The sequence below is a fragment of the Mixophyes fleayi genome (genome assembly GCF_038048845.1).
Source record: "Mixophyes fleayi isolate aMixFle1 chromosome 2 unlocalized genomic scaffold, aMixFle1.hap1 SUPER_2_unloc_5, whole genome shotgun sequence".
Classification (NCBI taxonomy): Eukaryota; Metazoa; Chordata; class Amphibia; order Anura; family Limnodynastidae; genus Mixophyes; species Mixophyes fleayi.
Window position 1 is genome coordinate 452,361 of NW_027445882.1, and position 25,494 is coordinate 477,854.

At 40.9% G+C, this 25,494-nt stretch overlaps 1 protein-coding gene across 1 annotated transcript; it reads left to right on the forward strand.

Annotated features, from left to right (window-relative positions):
* Nucleotides 1–18,678: 18,678 nt before the first annotated feature.
* On the forward strand, nucleotides 18,679–23,528 carry LOC142109655 (gap junction beta-5 protein-like). Its single transcript, XM_075193722.1, has 2 exons — nucleotides 18,679–18,891; nucleotides 21,423–23,528. Exon 2 carries the CDS (start codon nucleotides 21,430–21,432, stop codon nucleotides 22,231–22,233), a length of 804 nt encoding a protein of 267 aa, XP_075049823.1. The 5' UTR covers nucleotides 18,679–18,891; nucleotides 21,423–21,429; the 3' UTR covers nucleotides 22,234–23,528.
* The last annotated feature ends 1,966 nt before the right edge of the window (nucleotides 23,529–25,494 follow it).

A 25,494-nucleotide genomic window follows, 5' to 3' on the forward strand; every position in this document is an offset into this window, starting at 1 on the left:
ATCCATTCCTTCACTATAGACAGTGGTACAACTTGCTATACACAGACCACTGACTTTCACTACCTCCTCTCTACTCCTGGACATTCCTCCTCACTATACCAGTGGTACAACTTGCTGTACGCAGACCACTGACTCTCCTCACGTTTACTTGTCCATCTGGTTCCTCGTGTTCATACATCTAAGTCATTACCAGTTGCTGCTAGTCATAGACTTTCCTTGAGCATTCTCTCACCATCTGCTGATTCTCCTGTTCCGTTGTCACCCTGCTACCAGAGGACCATAGTACCAGCTATATTACTCTGGTAAGAACATCATCTGGTGATATCCTGGGCAAAGACTCCTAGTGCCTGTGACAGTTGTTTAGTTTTAAAGACTGCCCTCTCCACCTCCCCTAGTCTGCCATTTACATTAATGAAGTCATTGTCAGCATTACACACTAAAGGCTGCTCATGCAGATTCCCAGGCTACAAGGCTGACTGTACCAGAGGGCTCAGACTGCATCTTGTAGCTAGTAACATAGTAACATAGTTGATGAGGTTGAAAATAGACACCAGTCCATCAAGTTCAACCTATTTTGGATCTCCTGTGATCCCTATCTTATATTTGAAATTGATCAAAATGAATCAACAACCAATCTATTTAAATCTGGAAAAATAATCCCTGACCCAATATTGCAGTCCTATTTCTCCCTGGATCACTAATATCTTTCATTTTAATTAATGGTTGTAACCCTAGATACCCTTTACTGCTAAAAAATTGCCTACCCCTTTCTTTAACATATCAATTGTATCTGCCATCACAACCTTCCCTGGCAATAAATTCCAATGTGTTGACTGCCCTTACTGTAAATAACTTATTCCTGTGCTGGTTGTCAAACTTCCTCTCCTCTAAAGGGGTAACTGTGTGTTCTGTGTACAGTCCTTGTTCTATGAAAGTTCTCTGTATTGACCTTTAATGTATTTGTACAAAGTTATCATACCCCCTCTTAGATGCCTCTTTTCTAAAGTAAACATACCTAAACTGGATAACCTTTTCTCATAAGAGTGGTGTCCAGAGCTGTACTCTGTATTCAAGATGAGGCCTTACCAACGATTCATATAGTGGCAAAATTACACTGTCTTCCCTTGCATCTATGGCCCTTTTTATGCATGCCAAAACTTTATTGGCCCTTGCAGCTGCTGCTTGACATTGAGTGCTATTATTAAGTCTTCTGTCTACGAGCACTCCCAAATCCATTCCCATTATATAAATTTATCCTATTTAATTTATAGATTGCGTGCTTGTTTTTGATTCCTAAATGCATTCTCTACCTTACATTTATCTATGTTAAGCTTCATCTTCCACTTGGCCGCCAAATCCTCCACTTTATTCAAGACCCTCTGCAGTGAATCTTGCTTTGATGTTATTACTTTACAAAATTTAGGGGCATATTCCACTAAGCGCAAAGTGCTTTCAGAAAGGGTCCAAAGGCACTTTGTGATATCCCAACTTCGTAGATTTTCCTTTGCCTCTGTTATAAGGTTATAAAGGAAAATGTGTGATGTAGCAGTACCGCATTAACAAAAAGAATGCACGATCATTGCATTGAATATGCCCCTTAGTGTCATCTTCAAAAATGGAAACTTTGCTCTCTAAACCATCACCAAGGTTATTAATAAATATCTCACAACTCCTATTTTCCAAACAGTTTTCAACGCAAGCATTAATGTTGTTTCCTAGACCCTTTTCTGTTACTGTGTAAACCAACCTCTTATGTGGTACTGTATCACAGAACTTTGCAAAATCTAAATAGACCACATCTACTATACTACCATGGCCTAAGTTCCCACTAACTTCCTTGTAGAAACCAATTAGATTAGTTTGACATGACCTATCCCTACCAAGTAATCCTGAATGCTATCCTTTAATATACCTTCTAGTAGTTTCCCCACTATTGATGTCAAGCATACCATCTTATAATTCAGTGGTTGTGATCTCATTCCCTTTTTAAATAATGGCAACACATCTGCTATTCGTCAATCCCTTGGAACTAAGCCTGATGAAATTTAATATATGAAAATTAAGAATAGCGGTCTACCTATTTCTGAGTATAGCTCCCTAAGAACCCTTGGGTGTATGCCATCTGGATCTGGAGCCTTATTGATATTTGTTTTGATCAGTAACCTTAGTTCCGTTGCTGGGTTTGGCTGCATGCATCTGCAGTCACAAGCTGATTTGGTAATCCATGTCCAAAATCATTAGCCAGAATTACAACTATGAGTATTCCTTTCAGCAATCACATCTCCACAAATCACTGGCTGTTTCCCTAATTCACATGTACCAGGGCCATTTGCATTTCCTGCATCTGACCCACAGCAATAGCAATATGAGTCTTCCTGTTCCGCAGTTTTTAGGACTTAGAGACCAAGTCAGGGTGCACCAAAGTAATAGAAGCACCAGGATCTCAAAGCCCCTGTGCCTCGCACTGACCCACCCACACAGCTTGTAAATGCACCCACTTATTCCTCTGAGTGATCTTTTATATTAATTATGCGCTCATTGTCTGGGTATCATAAATATCTATAGAGGTGTTTGTAATGTAACTGGATGTTATTTGTTCGCTATTATTAATAAATGATTGTACGCTCCTCTGAGCAGGGCCATCTCTCCTCCTGTTTCCACCACTTCTAACTCTGCTCTCCAGCTACTTAGCCCTCCTCCTCGAGGGTCCACCACCCCACGTCCACTCTCGCTCCCTCCTCCCCCCTGGGGGTCTCCCTGTCTTCCGCGCCCTCCTTCTTGGGCCCCGTCGTTTGCAGATCCTCCCTCCCCCTTCCCCGCCCTCTCTAGCTGTGCATTGAGCATACTGAGTTGCTGTGTTTACTGTACTGTGCTGTCTCCCATTGTATTGTGATTTTGTTTGTCTCTGTACGGCGCTGCGGATGCCTTGTGGCGCCTTATAAATAAATATTAATAATAATAATAATAATAAATGAGTAATGTAATGATCATTCCAAATGCAGTTGTTATTCCTTATAGTCTTAATTCATATCCAAAATCATTAAATAAAAAAAAATAGATAAAAATCGTACAAATCCCTTATCAACCTAAAACCATTTATCAACCTAAAACCATAAATTATATCATTCAAATAAATAAATAAATAATTCCATAAAAAGTAGAATTAATTAAAAAGCAGCACCACTTGCATGATTAATTTCATAAATAAGTAAAGATTAAAAACAGCACCACACTTATAAACTCAATATTCAAACTCAAAGGCTGTGAGTATTAGCAGCATAATGTCTGTGTCATAAGGCAATAGAAGCCTAATAGAGATCCAATAGTGTCCCTGTAGCTGGTGCAAGTGGTACGACAGAAAATCATGTAACTTTGAGATGCTCGAAGCTTGAATCAGATGCTGTTGTATGCGATCAAGCTTAGCACACCCTTACTGTACATTTACTACCTGCATCCACTCATTCCCCTCTTCCTTTCGCGTCTGAAATCATAGGCTGTAGTAAGTGTCTTTTGCACTTGAAGATTAATTGAACGTTGCTGCGTTCTGTGGTGTATGGTCTGGCTCTGGGCATGTCCAGAGTAACGATACAACAGTTGTGCTCCTTAATAAATGTGGCTCAGTCTTTTAGCTAAGTTATATAACTGGTTGGTCCATTACACAGATCCAGTATCATGGTTTGGGTTCCTGGACAGTTTTCAGATGATAAAATATCTTGATGCTGAACATTTCAGAATACAACCCAAAATCACATTTATAAGACCACATGTGAAATTTAAGAACGTAAACACCAGCCGTTCAAATAATGAAAGGTACGTTTAAGTGGGGTACTCTTCATTGGCAGTTTATCTATCCATCTATCATCACAGGACCCCCCTTACATCAGGAATAATGCTAGTGGCACTTCCTCTAATTATTCTTAAGTTGCACCTTTTGGTATTTTATGTTTTTTTTTACTATGTATTGTATGAAAGGTATAAGCAAAAAAGTCTACGCTCACCCAAGATCCTTTTCCCCTATTATATGGCAGCAGAGCATGTTTCCAGCTATAGATTAACATGTAACAATTCCTGTGACTACAAAAAATGAGACTTTGAGTCACTGCAGTTAGTTACATGTACCAGAAGCACTGGTCAACCTGAAGCCTCAACATGTTGAGCAAGACAATCAGGGGTTAAAGTTAGGAGCAGCCCACCACTCAATCTCATTCACTGGAAATAAGCTCCATTGTGCGGGTTTTACCTCTTTTATGAAGCACTTTCAGCCATAGCCTTTGAGTAGCCATTCTCAGCATGGAGTCTATGGCTATGTGATGCATGGATATGGTATCCTACCACTCCTCAAAATATAAGTGCCAAAAATTCCAATCCCGGGGTGGAATATCTTTATGGTGCTCCACGCACCCCAAGACGATGGGAAGCAGAGGTCTCTTTTAAAGGACATTGCAAGTTCAACCATAGACAGACTTATGAGTCAGGAATGGCTGGAGGTTTTAGCATCTGCTGGACTGGCAACACTGCAAGAATGTTTCTACTACAAGCATTGATAAGGTCTCCCTTCTTTGTGCTAGCAGAAAGTGGGTGACGTTTGTGGTGTGTGGCTGCCAAGTCAGCAGAAAGAGAAGCAAAACTCTCCAGAAAATTGAATCAGAAAATTGAACCAGTTTACATCCCAGGTGACCTGTCATGAATGCTCATGCGTTAATCACTTTTATATAGAAGTACATGTAGGATATAGATGTATACCTACAAGCTGGTATAAACTACATCTGTGATAGACCCGGGCCTTACATTGGAAATATAGTTCCAACCCGGTCTGTCATCAGTGGGCCAACTGAACAACCGTGGCTCATTATTATTATTATTATCCTTTATTTGTTAGGCGCCACAAGATTTCCGCAGTGCCTTACACCATACAAACAGTACTCTATACAGGGTGAAACAGTACAAAACAATAAACAGAGATACCAGTACTTCAGGAGCTCCAGGCAGGTTAAAGAAATAAACACGGAGCAGAAGAACAGGTGAGGAGACAGGAGGAAAGAGTGCCCTGCTCAAGTGAGCTTACATCCTAAGGGAGGGAAAATAGAACAGGCACAAGGGGAGCCAGATGAGGCAAGGGAGAGAGCGAGTGGAGGAGATGAAGGGGTTATGCGGATGGTTGGTAGGCTTTAAGGAAGAGGTGGGTTTTCAGTGCACGTTTGAAGGAGCACAGAGTAGGAGAGAGGCGGATGGAATGAGGGACGTCATTCCAGTGAAGGGGGGGCAGCACAGGAAAAATCTTGGATTCTGGAGTGGGAAGAGGCGATAAGAGTGGAAGAGAGGCGTCATTAGCTAAGCGCAGGGAGCGGGCAGAAGTGTGAATGGAGAGGAGGTTAGAGATGTAGGGGCTGTAGAGTGGGAAAAATGGTTAGTGAACAGGCAGAGTCCTCACCCTCCTGTTTTTAACCCCTTCCACTCTTTTTTTTTGTCACTGGATCCACAGATTACCACCCAAACCCCCCATTATGTTATTAAAAGCTGCCCGGTGGCCAGATCTGTTATTGCTGTGATGTCCAGAGAGGGATGGGGCAGGCAGCTCACAGGAAGTGTGACACATCTGTGGATCCAGTGACATAAAAAAAGAGTGGAAGGGGTTAAAAACAGGGGGATGAGGACTCTGCCTTTTCACTAACCATTTTTCCAGCAACTCTTCAACTTAGACTGATTGGCACGGCCACAGCAGATGGGAGACCACTGATGTCATGCTCTACCTCCACCCCTGTTACCACCCAAACACTTCTCACCACTAATCACAAGGGACCAATGAGCATGTAGTTGAGCAAGGAGGGAGCCATGATCGGGTATCTTTTGAGAAGGGACAAAGAGGGATGACCAGCAGAGGCGGATTGGCTTCCTGAGGCCGCCTGGAGGCAGTGACAGCTGCAGCAGACCCTGCTTGGAAGACCTGCAGAGCCTGCAGCCATTATTTGTTGCTTATGTGCCTGATGCTGGCTGGCTGCTTGATCTGTTTCTCTGAGTTTGACAAGGTATGCCTAGCCAGCCCCTGTCGAGTGAGACAAAAACTGAAAGATAAGAGGGACACAGGCTGATAGGTAAAAGAGAGAGAGACACAGGCTGAGTGAGACACGGACTGAGAGTTGAGAGGGACACAGGCTGACAGATAAGAGAGAGAGACACAGGCTGAGTGAGTCATGGGCTCAAAGCTGAAAGGGACATAGGCTGACAGGAAAAAGAGAGAAACAAGTGAGTGAGACACGGGCTGAGAGAAGAGTGGGAAACAGACTGACAGGTAAAAGAATGAGACACAGGCTGAGAGATGCGAGGGACACAGGCTGACAGGTAAAAGAGAGAGACACAGGCTGAGTGAGACATGAGCTGAGAGCTTAGGCAGAGACAGGCTGAGAGAGAGAGAAAGGGAGGCTGATCGGCAGCTATGAGAAAGACAGGCTGTGAAGTATAAGCGAGTCAGGATCAGAAAGACAGGTTGAGAGCTTAGAGAGGAGAAGATGTGAGAGACAGGCTGAGAGAAAGAGGCAGCTTTTAGAGAGACAGGCTTAGAGGTAAAAGAGACATCTGAAAAATGCAGCTATGAGAAAGACTGGCTGAGAGGTAAAACAGAGACAGATTGAGAGCTTAGATAGACAGCTGTAAAAAACAGGTTGATAGAAAGAGATAAAATGAGAGAAGCAGCTATAAGAGAGACAGGCCAAAAGGTTAAAGGGTCAGACTGAAAGAGACAGATTGAGAGCTTAGAGAGAGACAGACTAGGAGAGACAGCTATGAGAGAAGCGGGCTGAGAGAAACAGGATAAGAGATTAGAGAGACAGCTGTGACAAAAACATGTTGAGAGAGACTGAGAGCTGAGGAAGGCTGAGAGAGAGGGAGACCCCTGTGAGAGAAACAGGATGTGAAACATAAAAACTGAGAGAGAGAGACTGCCGTTATGAGTGTTGAGAGACATGCTGACAACTGGGAGAGAGAGCCCTTCTTGGCTCTGCTGAAGATCTCCCAAGCAGCACTGCAGAGAGACATGTTTCCAGCCCCAACCCTTCCTGCACCAGCCACTCCCTGGCTTCCACTTTCTCCAAACTCCTGCACCAGAGGAGCATCCCTTCCCTCACAGAAGAAGCTTCAAGCTGAAGATTCCCCTCTTCCTCCTCCTGTCTGGCAGCCAAGAAGAGAAATTCTCCAGAGGAGAAATAACTCATTTCAACAGGTTGCTTAGTTAAAGCCTGACCCTCAGCAATAACGGGGCCTCCGCAATCGCCACTGTACAACTAGGCATAAAGAAGAAGAGGCTGGGTCAGGCCAAGATGAACGTCAGCATCTGTATGGCCTCAATTTGTATTTAAGTGGAGGGTGATGTTTTCTTATACCCTAATCAGCATATTTACCGAGCTCTGAGTCACTGACGCTAATAGACATCTCAATGACGAAGGCCCTACACATTGTATACATGAAAACACTGATATCTTAGTCACTGGCCCTTTACTTGGTGTATAGGTAAAGTGTCTTTTATGGAGGTCACTTGGATTCTCTCTGAATGGTATATCAGTAATTGAAATGCTCTTTGCATTGTATTGCGGTCACTTCGATTTATTTTATGCTCTATGTCTTGTACGCCGGTTTCCAGCATGGTATCTATATTGTAAGGTGGTCACTGGGATGCTTGTTGTATTCTATATCGGCCTCTGGGATGATCTCTCTATTGTATATGGGTAATTGGGATGCACTCTGTATTGTATATCACTCAATGAAATGCTTCCTGTATTGTATATAGGTTCCTAAAATGCCTGCCTTGTATAGAAGTCCCTAAAATACCTGCCATTGTTGTGACTCTGCCTTCCATTGCGTGTTGCATTGGCCTTGTCTACCACCGATGTGGCTAGGGTTAATGGTTTGCTAACCATGCCTAATTTTGTATTGGCCCCAACTCCCATTTGTTATGACTCGCTGGACTCTCTGTCAGATTTAGCTAGATCGATAGATAGGTAGATTGATAGTTAGGAATATGTAGGTTGGTAGTTAGGTAGGTAGTTAGATAGCCACCTTGGGTGTTTAGATAGGTAGTTAGTTTATTTATTAGATAGATTAGATAGATAGTTTAGGTAGATCAGATAGGCAGATAGATTAGCTAGATAGATTAGGTAAGTCTTAGATAGAATCAGTTAGGTCTGTTCTATGTCAGAATCTGCTCTCAATCATGCTGTCATTTCCTATGTAGTGCCTCACCTGTCCAACCTGTTTCTCTTAGTCCACTCACCAGGCTTCCTCATTATCACTTGTAGCATAATGGTTCTGCTCTCCTTAAATAGCCGGCTAATCCTCTGCAGGATTGCCGGTAATACATTTATCATAGTGTTCGGCTCCCTTGTGTTTTCTCTGTTACCTGTTCCTGTTGTTTCCTGCTGGTTTGTTGTATACCCGTGTACCAGACCAGTTCCGTTCCTGTCTACTCTTAATTGGATGTCCCTGTGTACAGACTCGGCTCTGCTTTGACTCTTCTCCTGTGTGGATATCCCGTGTGCCAGACCTGATTCGGTTCCTAACTATTCTCTATTGGATTCCCCATGTAAGGACCCTGCTTTTCCCTTGACTATTCTACTATATACTCACCAGTTTCAGTCAGCTATCTTCCGGTCCCCGGTAAAGTCGTGCTCCCAGGCAGGGCTCCGGCGTGATCTCCAGCTCCTCTGCTTATCCTAGCCTGTATACGGAGACGCAGACACTGCAGCATCACTGCGCTCTGATTTCAAAAATCTCCCTTTGGCTCCGGACTCTACCTTTCCACAAGTACTTTTAACTGTTTACATATATCACTGTGTGAATGTAGTAACTCTAATCTCCAGGCTCTCACTGGTACTGTGGGTTGTAGTTACCCCCTGGCAACCATCTAGGAACTGTTTTCCTCTAATCTCCGGACTATTACTTGTACTGTGGGTTGTAGTTACCCCTGGCAACCGCCTAGAAACTGTTTCCCTCTAATCTCCGGACTATCACCAGTACTGTGGGTTGTTGTTACCCCTGGCAACCGCGTAGGAACTGTTCCCCTCTAATCTCCGGACTATTACCAGTACTGTGGGTTGTAGTTACCCCTGGCAACCACCTAGGAACTGTTTCACTCCAATCTCCGGACTCTCACCGGTACTGTGGGTTGTAGTTACCCCTGGCAACTGCCTACGTTCGGTTCCATCATCTTTACCTATCACTGCAAGTTCCGTTCCTCTCCAGACAAGCACCGGTACAGAAGCTGCTGTGTATCAGGGGACCTCTACATCAACTGTTCCTGTATTTATTCCAGTGGCCGCGAGTGATATATCAGTCTTGACACCATTCACTCTGTGTCTCTCCTGACTCCCTCCTGCACTTCCGACTCTACGGCCTTGGTAACTCTATTCCTGGGTTCTCCCCAGCCAGTGCACGTCTCACGACTCTCTGTTTGCCTGCAGCCAAGTCTGTCCCCACCACTAGGGGCAACAGTGAACACCAGACGTTCGGAGCAGACTCCGGGTTTTGCTGTACTGGCTGAGGGGTTCCTAACACCATTTAGTTGATCCCGCTTACTTGAGACCACTTTCAGAAATTTTTACAGGGCCACTTTAATTTCCCAATCCGCCCCTGATGCCCGGGGAGGGAGAGAGGTTGTTTGAGAATCTTGATAGAGCAAGGACTTGGGCTGATTGAGATTAACAGTATTCTCTCAGGGCCACAAAGTTTTGCACCTCTAGGAATGATTTTGTCACCACACCATCAGGAAACACTAATAGATTCTGGGGAATTACTGAGCCTGCATCGGCAGGGAGACTAATACGCTGGGTCATACCAAACTGGTGGAGAGGTACATGGACCTATATACAGACCAGAACCCCTGGTCCACTAGGACTGTTATTGTCGGGACTTTGTACCTGCTAGGTGCTGGAGAGGTAACCTGCAGGGGACTTTGTTGGGGAATTTACTTGCACTGGTGATTGTCGAACTTTTGTTAATTTTGGTGGGGGAACACATTCCTCCTTCGGGAGCACTGTTGTATTTTACTAAGTGTGTGCATTAATAAAAGGGATCATTATCTCTTTTCTATCTCCCTACCTGTGTAACCTATGAACTTAGAAAACAGGTTATCTAGTGAGTTTTGGTTAAAACGTCTGCCTTCAGACTATTGTTTCCTGCCATCATTTGAGCTTAAGCTGAACTATCTTAACCATTACAGAGATGAAGCCCATCCATATGGCAGTTAACATGGTGACCAGTCCTCTGCAAAAAGGAGATCAGTTGCTGATAAGGATTAAAGTCATTTCAGGATGAAGGAAAATGAATTATTACTGGGAAGAGATCTACCTTATGTGGTTAAATCATCCCAACTGTAACATTTCAGACTTTGAGGTAAAACCAGACACACGGGTAAATTTAAATGCTACACTATAATAAGTTAAGACCATTTTTGTTGAGTATTCACCAGTGAGCACAATGCTGACTTCAGGGGTTTCTACTGAATTATCTGCAGAAGAATTAGTGCTAGAAACCCCAATGAAAGGACTTTGAATTGTATTAAACTATTACTTTGGAACAAATACTTCTGCAACAATCAATATGAACCTGAAATCCCCAGGGATAACTCATATAAATATGTACATCAATAGTGGAACTACTGGAAGGTATATTAAGGGATAGTATTCAAGACTACTTGATGCGCAATAGGATTATTAGTGAGAATCAAAGGTTGGTTTACAAAATAAGGGAACTAGGTCTAGGAAACAACATTTGTACTTAGGTCAAAAACAGGTTGGAGAATAAGGAACAAAGAGTTGTGATAAATTGAACATTTTCTAATTGGTCAAAAAGTCTAAGTGGAGTACCTCAAGGTTATGTGCTGGGCCACTCCATTTTCATATATTTACTAATGACCTTGGTGATGGTTTAGAGAGCAAAGTTTCCATTTTTGCAGATGATACCAAACTTTGTAAGATAATAAAATCAGAGCAAGCTGTAGTTTCTCTCTAGTTTCTCTGCAGAGGGTCTTGAATAAACTTTTCAAGGATTAGGCGGCCAAATGGATGATGAAGTTTAACATAGATAAATGTAAGGTTATGCACTTAGGGATGAAAAACAAGCACACAACCTAAGCATTACATAGGATAAATTTATGGGAATCTATAATGGAAAAGGGTTAGGGAGTGCTCGTAGACAGTAGACTTAGCAATAGTGTTCAATGTCAAGCAGCAGCTGCAAGGGCCAATAAAGTATTGACATGCATAAAGGGAGCATAGATGGAAGGGAAGACAGTGTATCTTTACCACTATATATGTTGCTGACCTTATCTTGGAGTTCAGTACTACAGAGTACAGTTCTATGCACCAGTCTATAAAGAAGACATTTTGGAACTAGAAAGGGTTCACAGAATAGTGACAAAATTGATAAAGGGTTTGGAGTCATTACGTTATAAGAAAAGGTTAGCCATTTTAAGTATTTAAGAAAAGAGGTGTCTAAGAGGGGATATAATTACTATGTGCAAATACATTCAGTGTCAATACAGAGAACTTTCATAGGAACTTTTAACCCCAAGGACTGTGCACAGGACACACGGTCATGCTATGAAATCTGTGGTGCCTTATAAATAAGTTAAAATTAAAAATAATAATTGAACAGAATTTCCATTCACATATGAATAGTGTCTATAAAGCACTAAATATAATTAGAAAGAAAGAAATTAATAGCCATACCTTGCAACACTTCATAGATTAAAACCAGAGAAGAAATAAACCAGAGCTCGTATAATCCCATTATATATATGGTATCAGCTGCACGGTAATATGAATGCCATATATATATATATATATATATATATATATATATATATATATATATATATATACATATATATACAAGTTAACCCGTGCATGATACTCATGCATTCTAGTCAAATCAAGCTACTTAAGGTGTTAAAAAGGTTCTTGTCATGCATTGGGGCCATAGCCCAGGCCTCCTCAGGGGAAGAGCGTTACTTCCCAACGTAAGCGCCCTTTTTTAACTTGGTTTTGTCCACATGTCACCACCTCATAATTTTTCTCCATCACCTCATCCTTCATTTTCATCGCCACATCTATCCAGATGTCTATCCAGACACAGGGATCTCTCTCAGCAGTCCTGAGTATCACACTCCTCTCGCTCTGTCACCCCCGGCAACCACCAACCACTCCCCACTGTCACCCAAGGCAACCACCAACCACTCCCAACTGTCACTTCTCCTTCAAGAAATATATATATATATTTTTTTAAAATCTTTATAAACACTTTTACCAATTAACAAATTAAATTAACAAATTAAAAACATCTTAGTATACCAAATTTCAGCCCTTTCTGAGTTTTTTTTTCCACACACACTAAGAATTTAGTAGGTCAGTGTATAACTCCGATCAGCAGGTGGCGCTGCAGCTTGGTTTTATTTTTTACACACACAGACAGACTAACACACGCCACTAAGCATTTATAATATATATATATATATATATATATATATATTATTAAAGTAATTCTAAAGTTTTCAAATAAGCATTGTCTAAGCGATTGTGTTGTGTTTCCAAAGCACAAATTAATTTATATTAACAGATGCAAATTTAACAATTCAATACATGATTATAATACAGTACAGCCAATACCAAAAGATACATACATACCGCTGTGCTCACTTGCGCTAACTGTGCTCCCACTGGTACCAGCGTACAGTACTTCACTCCAGAATACTGTTGTCAGATAAAGACTGAGGTCAGTGCCAGTGAGAGCTGTGTTATATACACTCAGTGTTACAGTGAAAACAATGCAGATGGTGTGGCTTGCTTCTATTGGTCCAGGTATCAGGAAGGTCCAGAGTGCTGCAGGTTATAGGTCAGTTCAAACCAAAATATCCAAAGGTGGGGGTCATCTCTCCAGGGGTTGTGCTCTGACTTTCCCGCCAAGAATCCAGTTACAACTAGTCTATTATTATTTTATAGTCAGTATTTTTTTAAACATTTATTCCCTAACATCGCTAACTAGAGTATGCAATGTGTGATCTCTTCGGCGAAGGAACCAGACAACTGCTGATGAATAGGGGATTAAAATGATACCAGACATGACAGGTTTCCTGTAACCTGAACCTTAAATAACACTAAAGTGTACATATAATCATAATATATAAACTAAATACTATCTGCTCATAAATCACTGTGGAATGGATACAATATAAATATGAAATATATAAATAACTAAATGTTGCACTGCGAGTGTGTGCATGCGTATTTTAGCACGTGATCGCGCCATGCCACGTGTAGCGTGGCACACTGAGTGCTTATCGCACGATAAAACAATATTAGCTAATATACTTTCATTCATCCAATTATACGACTTCGACAACATATATATATACATATATATATATATATATATATATATTTATCTATCGGGTATATATATATATATATATATATATATATATATATATTTATCTATCGGGTGAAAAAATAAATGTATAAATAAATATTTGATGTGACTATTGTAATGAAATTTACACCGAATGTCAGCAACATCCTTTGCAATCCACACATGTGAAGAAATTAAACCATAGATGTCCACCATTTAAGTTTTGTGTAATAAAAACTTGTGATATGACACAGTGAAAAAGTATTGAACACATGAAAAAGGGAGTTGCAAAAATTTATGGAAAGCCAAGACACCAGCTGAAATTTATCAGTAATTGGTAAGCAATCTTGCCAGCTAGTTCAGCCACAATTGATGGACTATAAAAAGATGTCTCATTACGAAGGTAACACACAAGAAACATCTCATGATGGGTAAAAGCAAAGAGCTTTCTCAAGATCTTCGCCCTTATTGTTGCAAAACATACTGATGGCATTGGTTAAGGAAGGATCTCTAAACTGCTGAATGTTCCAGTGAGCACTGTTGGGGCCATAATCTGGAAATGGAAAAAGCATCATTTTGACTAGTTGCACCTCGCAAGATTTCTGACAGAGGAGTGAAAAAAATTATCAGAAGAGTAATCCAAGAACCAAGGACCACTCTTGGAGAGTTTCAGAAAGTCCTGGAATTAGCAGGTACAATTGTTTCAAAGAAAACAATAACTAATGCACTCAACCGCCATGGCCTGTATGCACGCTCACCATACAAGACTCCTTTACTGAAGAAAAAACATGTTGCAGATCGTTTAAAGTTTTCTGCACAACATTTGCACAATCCTGTGAAATACTGGGAGAATATAGCGTTGGCAGATGAGAGCAAAATTGAACTTTTTGCCATAATACACACCATGTTTTTGGAGGAGAAATGGCACTGCACATCTCCCCAAAAACACCATACCAACCGTGAAGTTTTGAGGTGGGAACATCATGGTGTGGGGCTGTTTTTCTGCACACGGCATTGGAATATTGCATCTAATTGAAGGAAGGATGAATGGAAAAATGTACCAAAACATTCTTGATAAAAATCTGCTGCCATCTACAAGGACGCTGAAGATGAAACAGGGGTGGACATTTCAGCAAGACAATGATCCCAAACACACAGCCAAGGACACGCTTAATTGGTGTCAGAGAAAGAAAATAAAGCTACTAGAATGACCCAGCCAATCACCTGACTTGAATCCAATTGAAATCTATTGAAAGAACTAAAGATCAGAGTTCATAGAAGAAGCCCGTGGAACCTTCAAGATGAGAAGACTATTTGCATTGAAAAATAGGCCAAAATCACACCTGAGCAATGAATGCAACTAGTTTTTCCATACTTTTTAAACATAAAGAGCCTAAAAAAGTCTGCAGCGCTGTACATAGGTGGTTGGAAGAAAATTCCAAAGTTACAAAATTATATAAATATAACTAAAAAATTCCTAAATTCTAACACACAAAATGGCATAATTAAGTAAGGAAAACATTAAGAGAGAGCTTACATAAAAGATGATGATAATAATAATGAATAATATTTGAGCTCACATGCATCACATAGGCCATTGATAGCTGAGCTTGGACTATATGTTGGTGTGTTTGGTTGTCATTTTACTGATTTGTCTTGTTTTTTTTGTTTTTTTTCCTATCAATTTTTTAATCAGAACTTTATTGAATTTTCCATTTTTGCTGGGGGAAACAGAAATACAATACAAACACGCAAACAGGAAAAAAGGAGGGGGTGCAATAAAAAAGGGAGGGGAATGAGTTACTTATAGTTATATTAGTACATCTGAAAATACCAATAAACTGGTCCATAACAAAATATGGTAAAAAAACATTTCACAGTGAAATTGAGGAAGATGGATGAGCTTAGTGCTCAGGGTAGTAAGTGCTCCAGTTGAGACATTTGATAAAGGGAAATGAGTTAGTAGATGAATATGGGAACTCCAGTATCTACATAACATAACTCTTTTGAATTTTGACCGTAATTAGCAAAATAGGCAGGAGGGAAGGATATTTCTAAAACTGGGCAATTGCAGCTTTTGTAGCTATAAGGATGTGACCCACAACATACTGCTCATGATTTTGAAGCTGCGGAGGATAAAGATGTAGGAGGGCCATCTCTGGGAAGGGAATCAAAGAAATTTGCGCAACCAGATTAATGAGTTTGAATAGTTCAAATCAAACAGTCTGTAGCAGGGGCAACTCCAAAAAATCTGCACTAAACTCCCAACCTCACCACATTTCCTCCAACAAAATTTAGAGACAGAAGGCATAAGTCTATGTATCTGCTTAGGTGTCAAGTACATCCTATGTATGAGCTTAATCAGTATTTCAGAGTGATTGATACATTTTGACACTTTAGAAATATTTTGTAAAATAGGCTCCCAGTCCTTATCAGTCAGAGAGAAACGAAGATCAACTTCCCACAGTTCCTGTGCGGACAGCTTCTATGGTGAACAGAAGAAGAGTATACCAAGGAGAAATGCTACCCGCACAATAAAGTGGAGACAAACACAGGTTTTATAGAAGGAGGGGGTTGCAGCAGGGTAGGTGAAGAACAAATTTTGGTCATACTTAGTGTTGAATCTGCAAATCTTTATATAAATCACAGGTAGGGATATGAAAATGTTCATGAGAAAAGGAAAGGATAGTCAATCAATTGAGAAAAGGACAGGATAGTGCCGCCATCAAATAGGTGGTGCAATTTAACTATACCTTGAGAATGCCAATTTAACAGGTGCAAGTTGAGGATCAGTTTAGCCAATCCAATGATCGATAAGTTAGTGGATAGGAGAGTAAATTTGCGTGTTAGATGAATAAGTTTATCTAAGACTTTAAGGGAGTTTCATATACTAGTTAAAGAAATGGCCTCCAAAGGGCTATTTTTGGTGTCCAACCATAGCAAATCTGACAAAGAGTGGAAAGAGTGTTTTTCTATATTAACCCAAGGCTTGGGCAAGTCAGGAGCTAGTCAGTCCTTAATTTGGGCCAGAAAACAGGAAAGCTGGTAAAATTCTATCTTGGGGGAGGCATGACCACCTTTCCACTTAGACCTTGCCAATTTTCTTTCACTAATCTAGTGCCCTTACCTATCCATATGAAATGCATGGTTACATCATTATATCTATTGAGGAAAAGATATGGAGTAAAGTAGAGAATGGATATAAAAAGGTAAAAAAGTTTAGGAAGGAGCATCATTTCTTCAGCTGTCATCCTGCCCAACCACAAGTCTTCATAATTAGTCCACATTTTCGTCAAAGAAGTAAACTGGGTAGAAATGAAGGTATAATTACAAACAATAGAATCTGGCAGATTATTGCATAAATGGATACCTAAATACATCAATGATGAAGCCTGTCAATTATAACCAAATTTTTCCTTCAGAGTGTCCTGGCAGACTTGTGGAGTTGCAATGGCCAATACTTCTGATTTTGAATTATTGCGTTTATAGAAGGATGCCTCTGAGTAGACCTGGAGAATATGGTGGATTGCTGGTAGTAAGGTCTGGAGATCCGACGCAAACAGCATGACAACATCAGTGAAAAGGCACAGTTTATGACACATTTCCCCGATAGATGTACCTGCAATCAAAGGAGATTGGTAATTTTTCAGCTAGCGGCTCAATTGCTAATGCAAATGTAAAGGACAATAGATTTGTCTTGTTTTGATCTCCCCCCTCACTATTTTTTTGTTAGTTGGTGTCATGGGTGGGATAGTTGGGATATCACAGAATCACACAGGAATGATGTGATTCTACAGTCTGCCTGGTTTAGCTCAACCCACCATGGAGGCACAGAGCGTTGTGAAGGTTTTCCGACACAGTTCTCCAGATGGGTACCAGATGAGACTGACGGATTAATAGAAGAATAAGATGTTAAGTGACAAGGAGAGACCAGAATAGGAAGGCCAGGATACAAGAATATCTTGAAGGGCAGCAGATACAGGATACCAATATTTCAGGAATACCTGAGGAGCATATAGCACTGGATATCAGGATCCTATGAATAGTAATGGATACAGGATACCAGGATTAGCTGAAAAGCATATAGCACTGGATATCAGGATCTGCGGCATAGGAATGGATACAGGATACCAGGATTCACAAGGGAAACACAGGATTACAAGAGCCAAACAATCCAGCAGCTAGCAGGCTAACTGAACATTAAGATCTGACACCATATTATCAGAACAGGTGTCTTAAATAGTCTGGAGGATGAGGGAAAGTGTAAAGTAATTAGCTAATGACTGAACATGGAAAACTATAAAAGGTCCAAGATGGCTGCCACCATCAGGAGACGCAGGAATTAAGGAACACGATGGAGGAGGCCAGCCCTGCACACCAGACCCTGGTAAGAAAGACGGAGGGTCTAGCGCGTGGCATGGGGTGCACCCGGGTTGACCCCTGAAGAATGAAACACATCTTCATATACTGCTACTAGACCATAGTTGCCTACTCTCCCAGAATGTCCGGGAGACTCCCGAATTTTTGGGAGTTCTCCCGGACTCCCGAAAGAGCAGGCAAAAATCCCGGAACCAGCATCTCCCCGTTGTTGTAGATGGTGGGGGCGGGGATAACTGCAGCACCGTGGCCCCGCCCCTGCTACGATTGGCCAGAATTGCCCAAGATTGACATGGGGCGGAGCCTAACGGTGCATCCCGCGTGGTCACGCCCCCTCGACGGACCCCCTCCCGGACAGCTGGTCTCAAAAGTAGGTAAGTATGTACTAGACCAGTGTAGGCTAACCTGTGACACTCCAGGTGTTGTGAAACTACAAGTCCCAGCATACCCTTCCAGCAATAAGCTGCTATATATATTGGCAAAGCATGCTGGGACTTGTAGTTTCACAACACCTGGAGTGTCACAGGTTAGCCAACACTGTACTAGACCATCCAAAGCAGACCTGGGTGGAGGCACTGATGAAGATGAAAGTAAGTGAACCCACAGTTCCGTTTCACATTTTTTTCTTCTGTCTGCCCAAGGTTACACATTATTTCCTAAACCCAAATGTGCTTACATTTAAAAATGGTTAGATATACTCAGAATACAGTGATTGACTTTAGAGCATAGTATTGATTAATCATTCTCTTTAAAACAATACGGCTGCACATTTTGAACATATTTAATCATACCTCATATGTACATGCCAGAGGTTTCTAATGTTGCTAAAGAGTTAATATTTTCTATCTTATTTCTTGAGGAATTTCAGAACACACCTTTACCTGACTACTTCCCACAGATTGGCTATAAAACAGAAAGATCCGGTTTGCTTAGAGTATGTTTGCAGAGAAAGCTTTGAAATAAGAAACTGCAGACACTCCCTGGGAGTCGGGACCTAGGTGTCATTTTTATTTGCAAGTAGAGACAAACAAAAAAAAACAACCCTCTTTTATACCTAAGTACGATAAGACAATGGTATACAGATGCACCATTCTTGTATGAAGTTCTTGAAACACTGAAAAGGTAAGTGTCTAACTCCCTATACTTGAACTAAACTACATGTGATTGTCAGTCCAGAATAGGTGGCCTCAGACTTTTAGCCAGATTATGTAGAGCTACATATGTAAATAGTTAATTTCTACAACAATCTTTAGAAAGTCAGGAAGTGGGAACTATCTCAAACCGTATGTGTTGGTATCATCTCTGAACTCTCTGTTGAATTGAAACAGATACAGATATGGCAACGGCAGACCATGTGTGTATATTTCATAATAAACAGTATACTAACTGAGCAGAAGTGGAAATGACTTTGGCATGCAGAAAATCTTAACCTGTCTTTTTTTCCTATCATAAATGTTATGTTTCTATGTTATAGCTACTATAGCAAACAATGTTTATTTTTACATTTGAAATATATTGATTTACTTGCAATTCAGCTGCTTTGTATTATTTACCTAGATGTAGTGAAAAAATTAATTGCTGAAATTAATGGAAAAGTAGGGGGGTATGTTACCATGAAAGCAGTGCAAAAATCTGCACCTTTTTTTCAACTAAAAAGAAAATTAGACATAAACAGCAGAATCCATCATGCATTGGCAGCAAATGTAGTCCTGTAAGATCATCACAAATGTTTTTATAGTAACCTTAATATAACTTTCCCCAGAATGCAAATAATGCAAGTGTACATGGTTACTCATTTAGGGGCTAATTCAATCTGACGTAGTAATTGAAGTTTTTTGCTCATGCAAAATACCACACCTTTTCACACCAAGTGCCTGATTCATTAAGGAAAGTAGCGCAAACAAATGAGTAACCTTGCACCTTGGCAAAACCATGTTGCATTGGAGGGGGAGCTAAATTTAAAATGTGGGGACAAATTTATAGTTGGGGAAATGCATGTCCTAGATCAACTTTAAATCATACTTGTCAACTCTCCCGGAATGTTTGGGAGACTCCCGAAATTCGGGTAGGTCTCCCGGCTCCCGAGAGAGCAGGCAAATATCCCGCATATGGCAAAATGCTCCTCAAAATGACGCGATTCGTGGTGAACCGCGTCATTTTGGCCCCACCTCCGCAAAATAACGTAATTTTATCACGGGGGAGGAGCAAAAAATTATGCAAATTACCATGCCCCGCCCTTCAACCAAGCCCCCCTGCCTGGAATCTTCCGGAATTAGCTTGCCAAAGGTTGGCAAGTATGCTTTAAATGTCAGTGTATAAATAAAGATCAAGTAGTTGTGGGCTACATGAAAAAACAGCCAGTATTTAACTTATGTGCAAAATAATAAATATGCACCCCTTGCATTGTAGCTTGGTTTTGTCCAGGAGAAAACGTACTAATTTTGCTTTGCCATACTTTCCTTAATGAATCAGGCCCCAAATGTTCTACCCAAATAAATGGAAGTGTCCACAGTTGCTTTTTAATAATTAATTTGGAACCACTGCCGCTATTATGGAACTAAATGTTAGGGCATATACCAGCCATTGACTAGAAAGGCGTGTTGTTGCTTGCTGTAATACATGCAACAATATTCCCTTCCAATTAATGGCTGACAATGAATACTGGAACATATAGTTTTACAATAGCAAAACAATAATAAAAGAGGTACAGGTATATATTTTACTGACATCTCTCATTTACCACTTAATAGAATATAAAATCTTCTTTCCTTGTTCTTAATCTGACATAATCAAATGGCAAATTCTACAGACAGAAGATTTTCCTCATCATATTATAACAATGAAGTATTATTTACAATGAAGTAATGAATGAATGATTGGGAGTGTTTTACTCAATTAAACCTTATATTAAAATGTATTTTTGTATATTTTACTTACACACTTTCAGTATAATGGGTACAGGTATGCAACTCTGGTTGAAGTTGCAAAGCTGCACTTCAGGGGCTAGATTTACTAAGCTGCGGGTTTGAAAAAGTGGGGATGTTGCCTATAGCAACCAATCAGATTCTAGCTGTCATTTTGTAGAAGGTACTAAATAAATGAAAGCTAGAATTTGATTGGTTGCTATAGGCAACATACCCACTTTTTTCAAACCCGCAGCTTAGTAAATCTAGCCCCAAGTGTTTCAATATTTTTCATTACATTAGCCTCCTTTTCATTGCTGGGATAGTAGTCACTGGCAGGGAGGACACACTGTTTATGGTGGACCTCCTTCACATACAGGCAACAGGCCTTTTCTGACTGGCCCAGAGCTGGCTCCCACTATGACAGGGGAACTCCATGCTCGTTTTTTCCCTGTTTATATTGGGAAGCAGGATAGTGCTATGGCTTGTTGAGAATTTGGGGGCCACCCTTTCCATTATTTTATTTACTCAGATTTTTGGGCTCTTTTTTCACAAGGACATTGCCATGTATGTTAGGGTTATGCCTCTTAATACAGTTAGGGTTATAGTTAACAGAAGAAAACAGAAAATTGAATAGGCTACTTTGTTTTCTGCCCATCCATATTGCCAATATGATAAATAGTTCAGCATTTAAGGCTTTGGTAGATGAACATTTGCCTCAAAATAACCTATGTTTCATTTTCTTTATAGATAAAGTATGAATTGGGCCGTTTTTCAGGCTCTCTTAAGTGGATCAAGTACTTTCTCCACTGCCTTTGGACGCATCTGGCTATCAGTAGTATTTATTTTTCGGCTATTGGTTTATATTGTGGCAGCTGAAAGGGTCTGGGGTGATGAGCAAGGAGAATTCGAGTGCAACACACGACAGCCAGGCTGCACCAATGTCTGCTACGATCACTATTTTCCAGTATCACACATAAGGCTCTGGGCCCTCCAGCTAATAATGGTCACCTGCCCATCTCTTCTTGTTATTATGCATGTGGCCTACAGGGAAGATCGTGAGAGAAAGCATAAGGAAAAGCAAGGAGAGAATTGTGGAAGATTGTATTTGGACACTGGAAAAAAAAGAGGAGGTTTATGGTGGACTTATCTCATAAGTCTTATAGTGAAAGCTTTGGTGGACTCAGCATTTCTTTACATCTTTCACCATATCTACAAGAACTATGCTCTCCCTAATATTGTAAAGTGTACATTGTCTCCATGTCCCAATATTGTAGACTGCTTTATATCAAGACCCACCGAAAAAAATATTTTCACCCTGTTTATGGTTATCATTACTATTATTTGCATTCTACTCAACCTGGTTGAGATAGGATACATGGTGATCAAGAGGTGTCGTGAGTGTGTTGCTCAAAAGAGTCATTCTACCAGTGATCAAACTAATGTCATTGCATACCTGCAGAAGCAAGATATATGTCATGTTAACAACAAATATAATGAAGAGAAGGACCAGCTACTTCCTTATATTTGTGTGACACCTCCAGAAACTAAATTAAAGTGAGTTGAAGGACCCATATACTGTTTAATCTTATTATACAAATGTTCATTCAAGATGAGAAGAGGTCAAAATAACATTTTTCACATTTTAAATGAACAATAAAAAGTCTTTCAAGAATATAAATGGGAGAGAAACAAGAAAAAACAAGCTAAGCAATGCAAAATAATGGTTCAAGAACAGGTTTATAAACATAATGCTTATCACTGCCATTCAATTCTAGTTTCCTATTCCTGTTCTATCTTGCCTTGATTTTATATGACAAGAAAATCACACAGTATACTCCAGGGAGATGTCAATATCATAGCTGGGAGCATTGCCAAACATTTTATAACTCTTGTTACTTGTAGTGTACATAATGTTATGGTTCCCTTAAAAGTTTAAAGGACACACTCATAAATTGATCACATACATAATGGCACCAATGTTTCTGAACTTTGAAATACCACATTTCAGTATGTATGTTTTGTGTCCTTGTTTTATTGATATGTATTAATTTCTGTAGCAGATATTATTTCAAATGTGAACACCCTATTTTAATAGAAACTACACCGTAACAAAGTACAATATACTAATTTAAAACTGCACATCCACCTAATAAAAGATGCTAGTACAAACTCTACCCCAGCCGGAGAATGGGGATCTGCTACCTAAACCCGTTTTCATGTGGCTCTGCAACCAGCAAATCAATTTAGTAAACCACTTTTAAATGATGTGTGTGAAAAGGAGGACCAGTCAAAAGCCACAATCTTTTGATTATGGATTGTGATTGATCCTCAAAGTAAAACATTCTGTTTTCAGCCAGGACTGTAAGAGAAACAGAGGAAGCCCCAGGTAAAACTGATGTTCAGAGCAGCCACCAAAGGTTCATCCAGCTGGGTGTTCGGTACACCTGCTCTATGGCTCTTTGGCAGGTGATAGTGCAGCTTTAAATATTATTCTGTGGCGATCATGTATAGATCACCCACATACAGTATGTGGTATAAACTAATATACTAAACAGACAAAACAGTCAAACAAGTCACAATTCAAAGCAAGCAGGATAAATATATGAAAAATATATTCAGTACTGTACTATGTGTGCAATGCACAACAAAGTCGTGACTATTTGTATGTTTCACTGTGCTATTAATCCAATAATTATATATGTATATTTATAAGAGAAAAAAACTACTATTATTTGTATTGCAAAGTAAAATATGTTTGTTTATTATTTATTTTTTAGGTTATTATATGGTTTGTTTTGTAAAGACATACAACTTTTCCTATTGCAAATTCAATAAATTGGGTATTTTTCAGAATCTGTGTTTGTGATTATATTTGATAATTTGAATAGATGTAAATGCTCCCAAAAATGCAGGACAGACTGCTGCTCCACACATGCAGCCAGCAATCACTCACTCTTTTCTGTGTTGCCTGTGAGTATGAAACAGTCAGCCAGTCAGCATTACAGTATGCTAGCTCTGCTGCTGACTCCCTGTCATTTCTTCTGCAGTGACTAAGAATTATCAGCACATGCTATCATAAACTGACACAGCTGCTCTATCTTTCCTGCACTGAACTTTGGTTGGCTTGGCCAGATTTCTGTGAAGTACAACAAATCAAAGTGATATCAGCATATAATTACTAGAGATGCAGTGGCGCACGCAGGGGGGGGTTTCTGGTTCCCTTCCGGGAACCAACGGTACTCCACAGCAGCCGCGGCGCTGTCAAAGAAGCGTCCGCGGCAGTGCTGTATTGTAGTATAATACAGCTCTGCCGCGGATGCTTCTTGACAGCGCCGCGGCTGCTGTAGAATTCAGACTCGCTGAAATGCAGCAGCTCTCTCTCGCTCTATTTTTTTTTTTTTCGGGGGAAGGGGGGGGGGCGGAAACCCCCCCTTCTAAATCCTGCGTTCGCCTCTGAGATGAGTGATTCAGAGAAATCCATTAGATCCGAATTTTGGGGTTCCAAGTCGAACCGAGTCGACTCCCTTCCTGTTTCATCTGCTATTTTAGAAGTTATAGCAAGTGGATAGGAAGTTGGCTGCAATTTTCTGCTAAGTAAATCCATTGTAGAGGGTTTGTCAGGGTGAAAGAGGCAAATTATATAGCAATAGCTGTGATTTTAATGCAGTTTACTTAGAGATCAGTCTGTTAGAATTGTGTGCTGATCAACTAGGTGTCAGAGAGTGAAGAGCAGACAAGCAGTGGCTATTGGTTGTTGTTTTAGTATATTATAGTATATACAGTAGAGACATCTGAAATATTTAGTGGACAAAAATCAGGGTGCTATTTGACTGTGAGCAACAGACCCCAAAAAACAAATACATTTCTTGATTTTAAAATCCAAAGTGTTGCAATCTGCAAGCAATTAAGTGAGGGGCAGTGATTTATTTAGTAATCAGCCAAAAAACAGGGTGTTCTTTATCTCTAAGCAGCGCCCACCTAAAACATAAAACATTTATTTTTAAGAACCAATTGTCTAAATTTGAAATATGTTGTGGAGCAGTGTCATAAGAATTATAAGATACCATTCCCTCCTTTCCCTATCTCATTGGGTGTTCACCAGGTGTGATGGCAGTTATAAGTAGCTCCAACTTAAATAGGTAGTACTCCTCTTGTGAAACATGGATCAGTCTACAGATCAAGAGCATCCCAGTACTAGTACTTGCAGTAGTAGTACTTTTTCATCCTCTATGTAGAGATGTGCCCGGTGCCCGTGAAGAGGGCGAAGATTTCCGGCGTCGCCGCGTCCCTGGAGGGACAGAAGATGTCCCCAGCTCCGGTGCCCAGCAAGAGGGTGAAGAAGGAAGAAAGAAGTGACTTACCCGTCCAGCGCTCCAGCGGCGGTAAGTATGTCTTCTTTCCTGCAGGTCCCGTCCGCGGAGGAAGGATGAGCCAATCAGGGCTCAACTTTCCCCGCTGGCCAATCAGTGGCCGGATACGCGAGCCAATCAGCGCCGACGCGAGCCAATCAGCGCCCGCGCCGGCTAATGACGTCACGCCGGCGACTATATAAGTCGCCGGGTGGCGCCATTTTCTCAGAAGTCCGTCGGTGGAGGAAGGAAGCAGACGTCTGGAGCGGCGGCGGAGAAAGAAGACTCCAAGCAAGCAGCCGGAGCGGAGAACGTCGGCGGGGAGCCCTTGTAAGGGCTGAGAGCGCCCCCGCCAAGCAGCCCTCAACAGCGCCGAACAGGAGAAGAGGCGCCACCGGCTGGAGGGTCTGGAAGACCCGGAGAAGGAAGAAGACTGCGTGGCAAGTTGAGTATCCTGCGCAGAGCAGGTA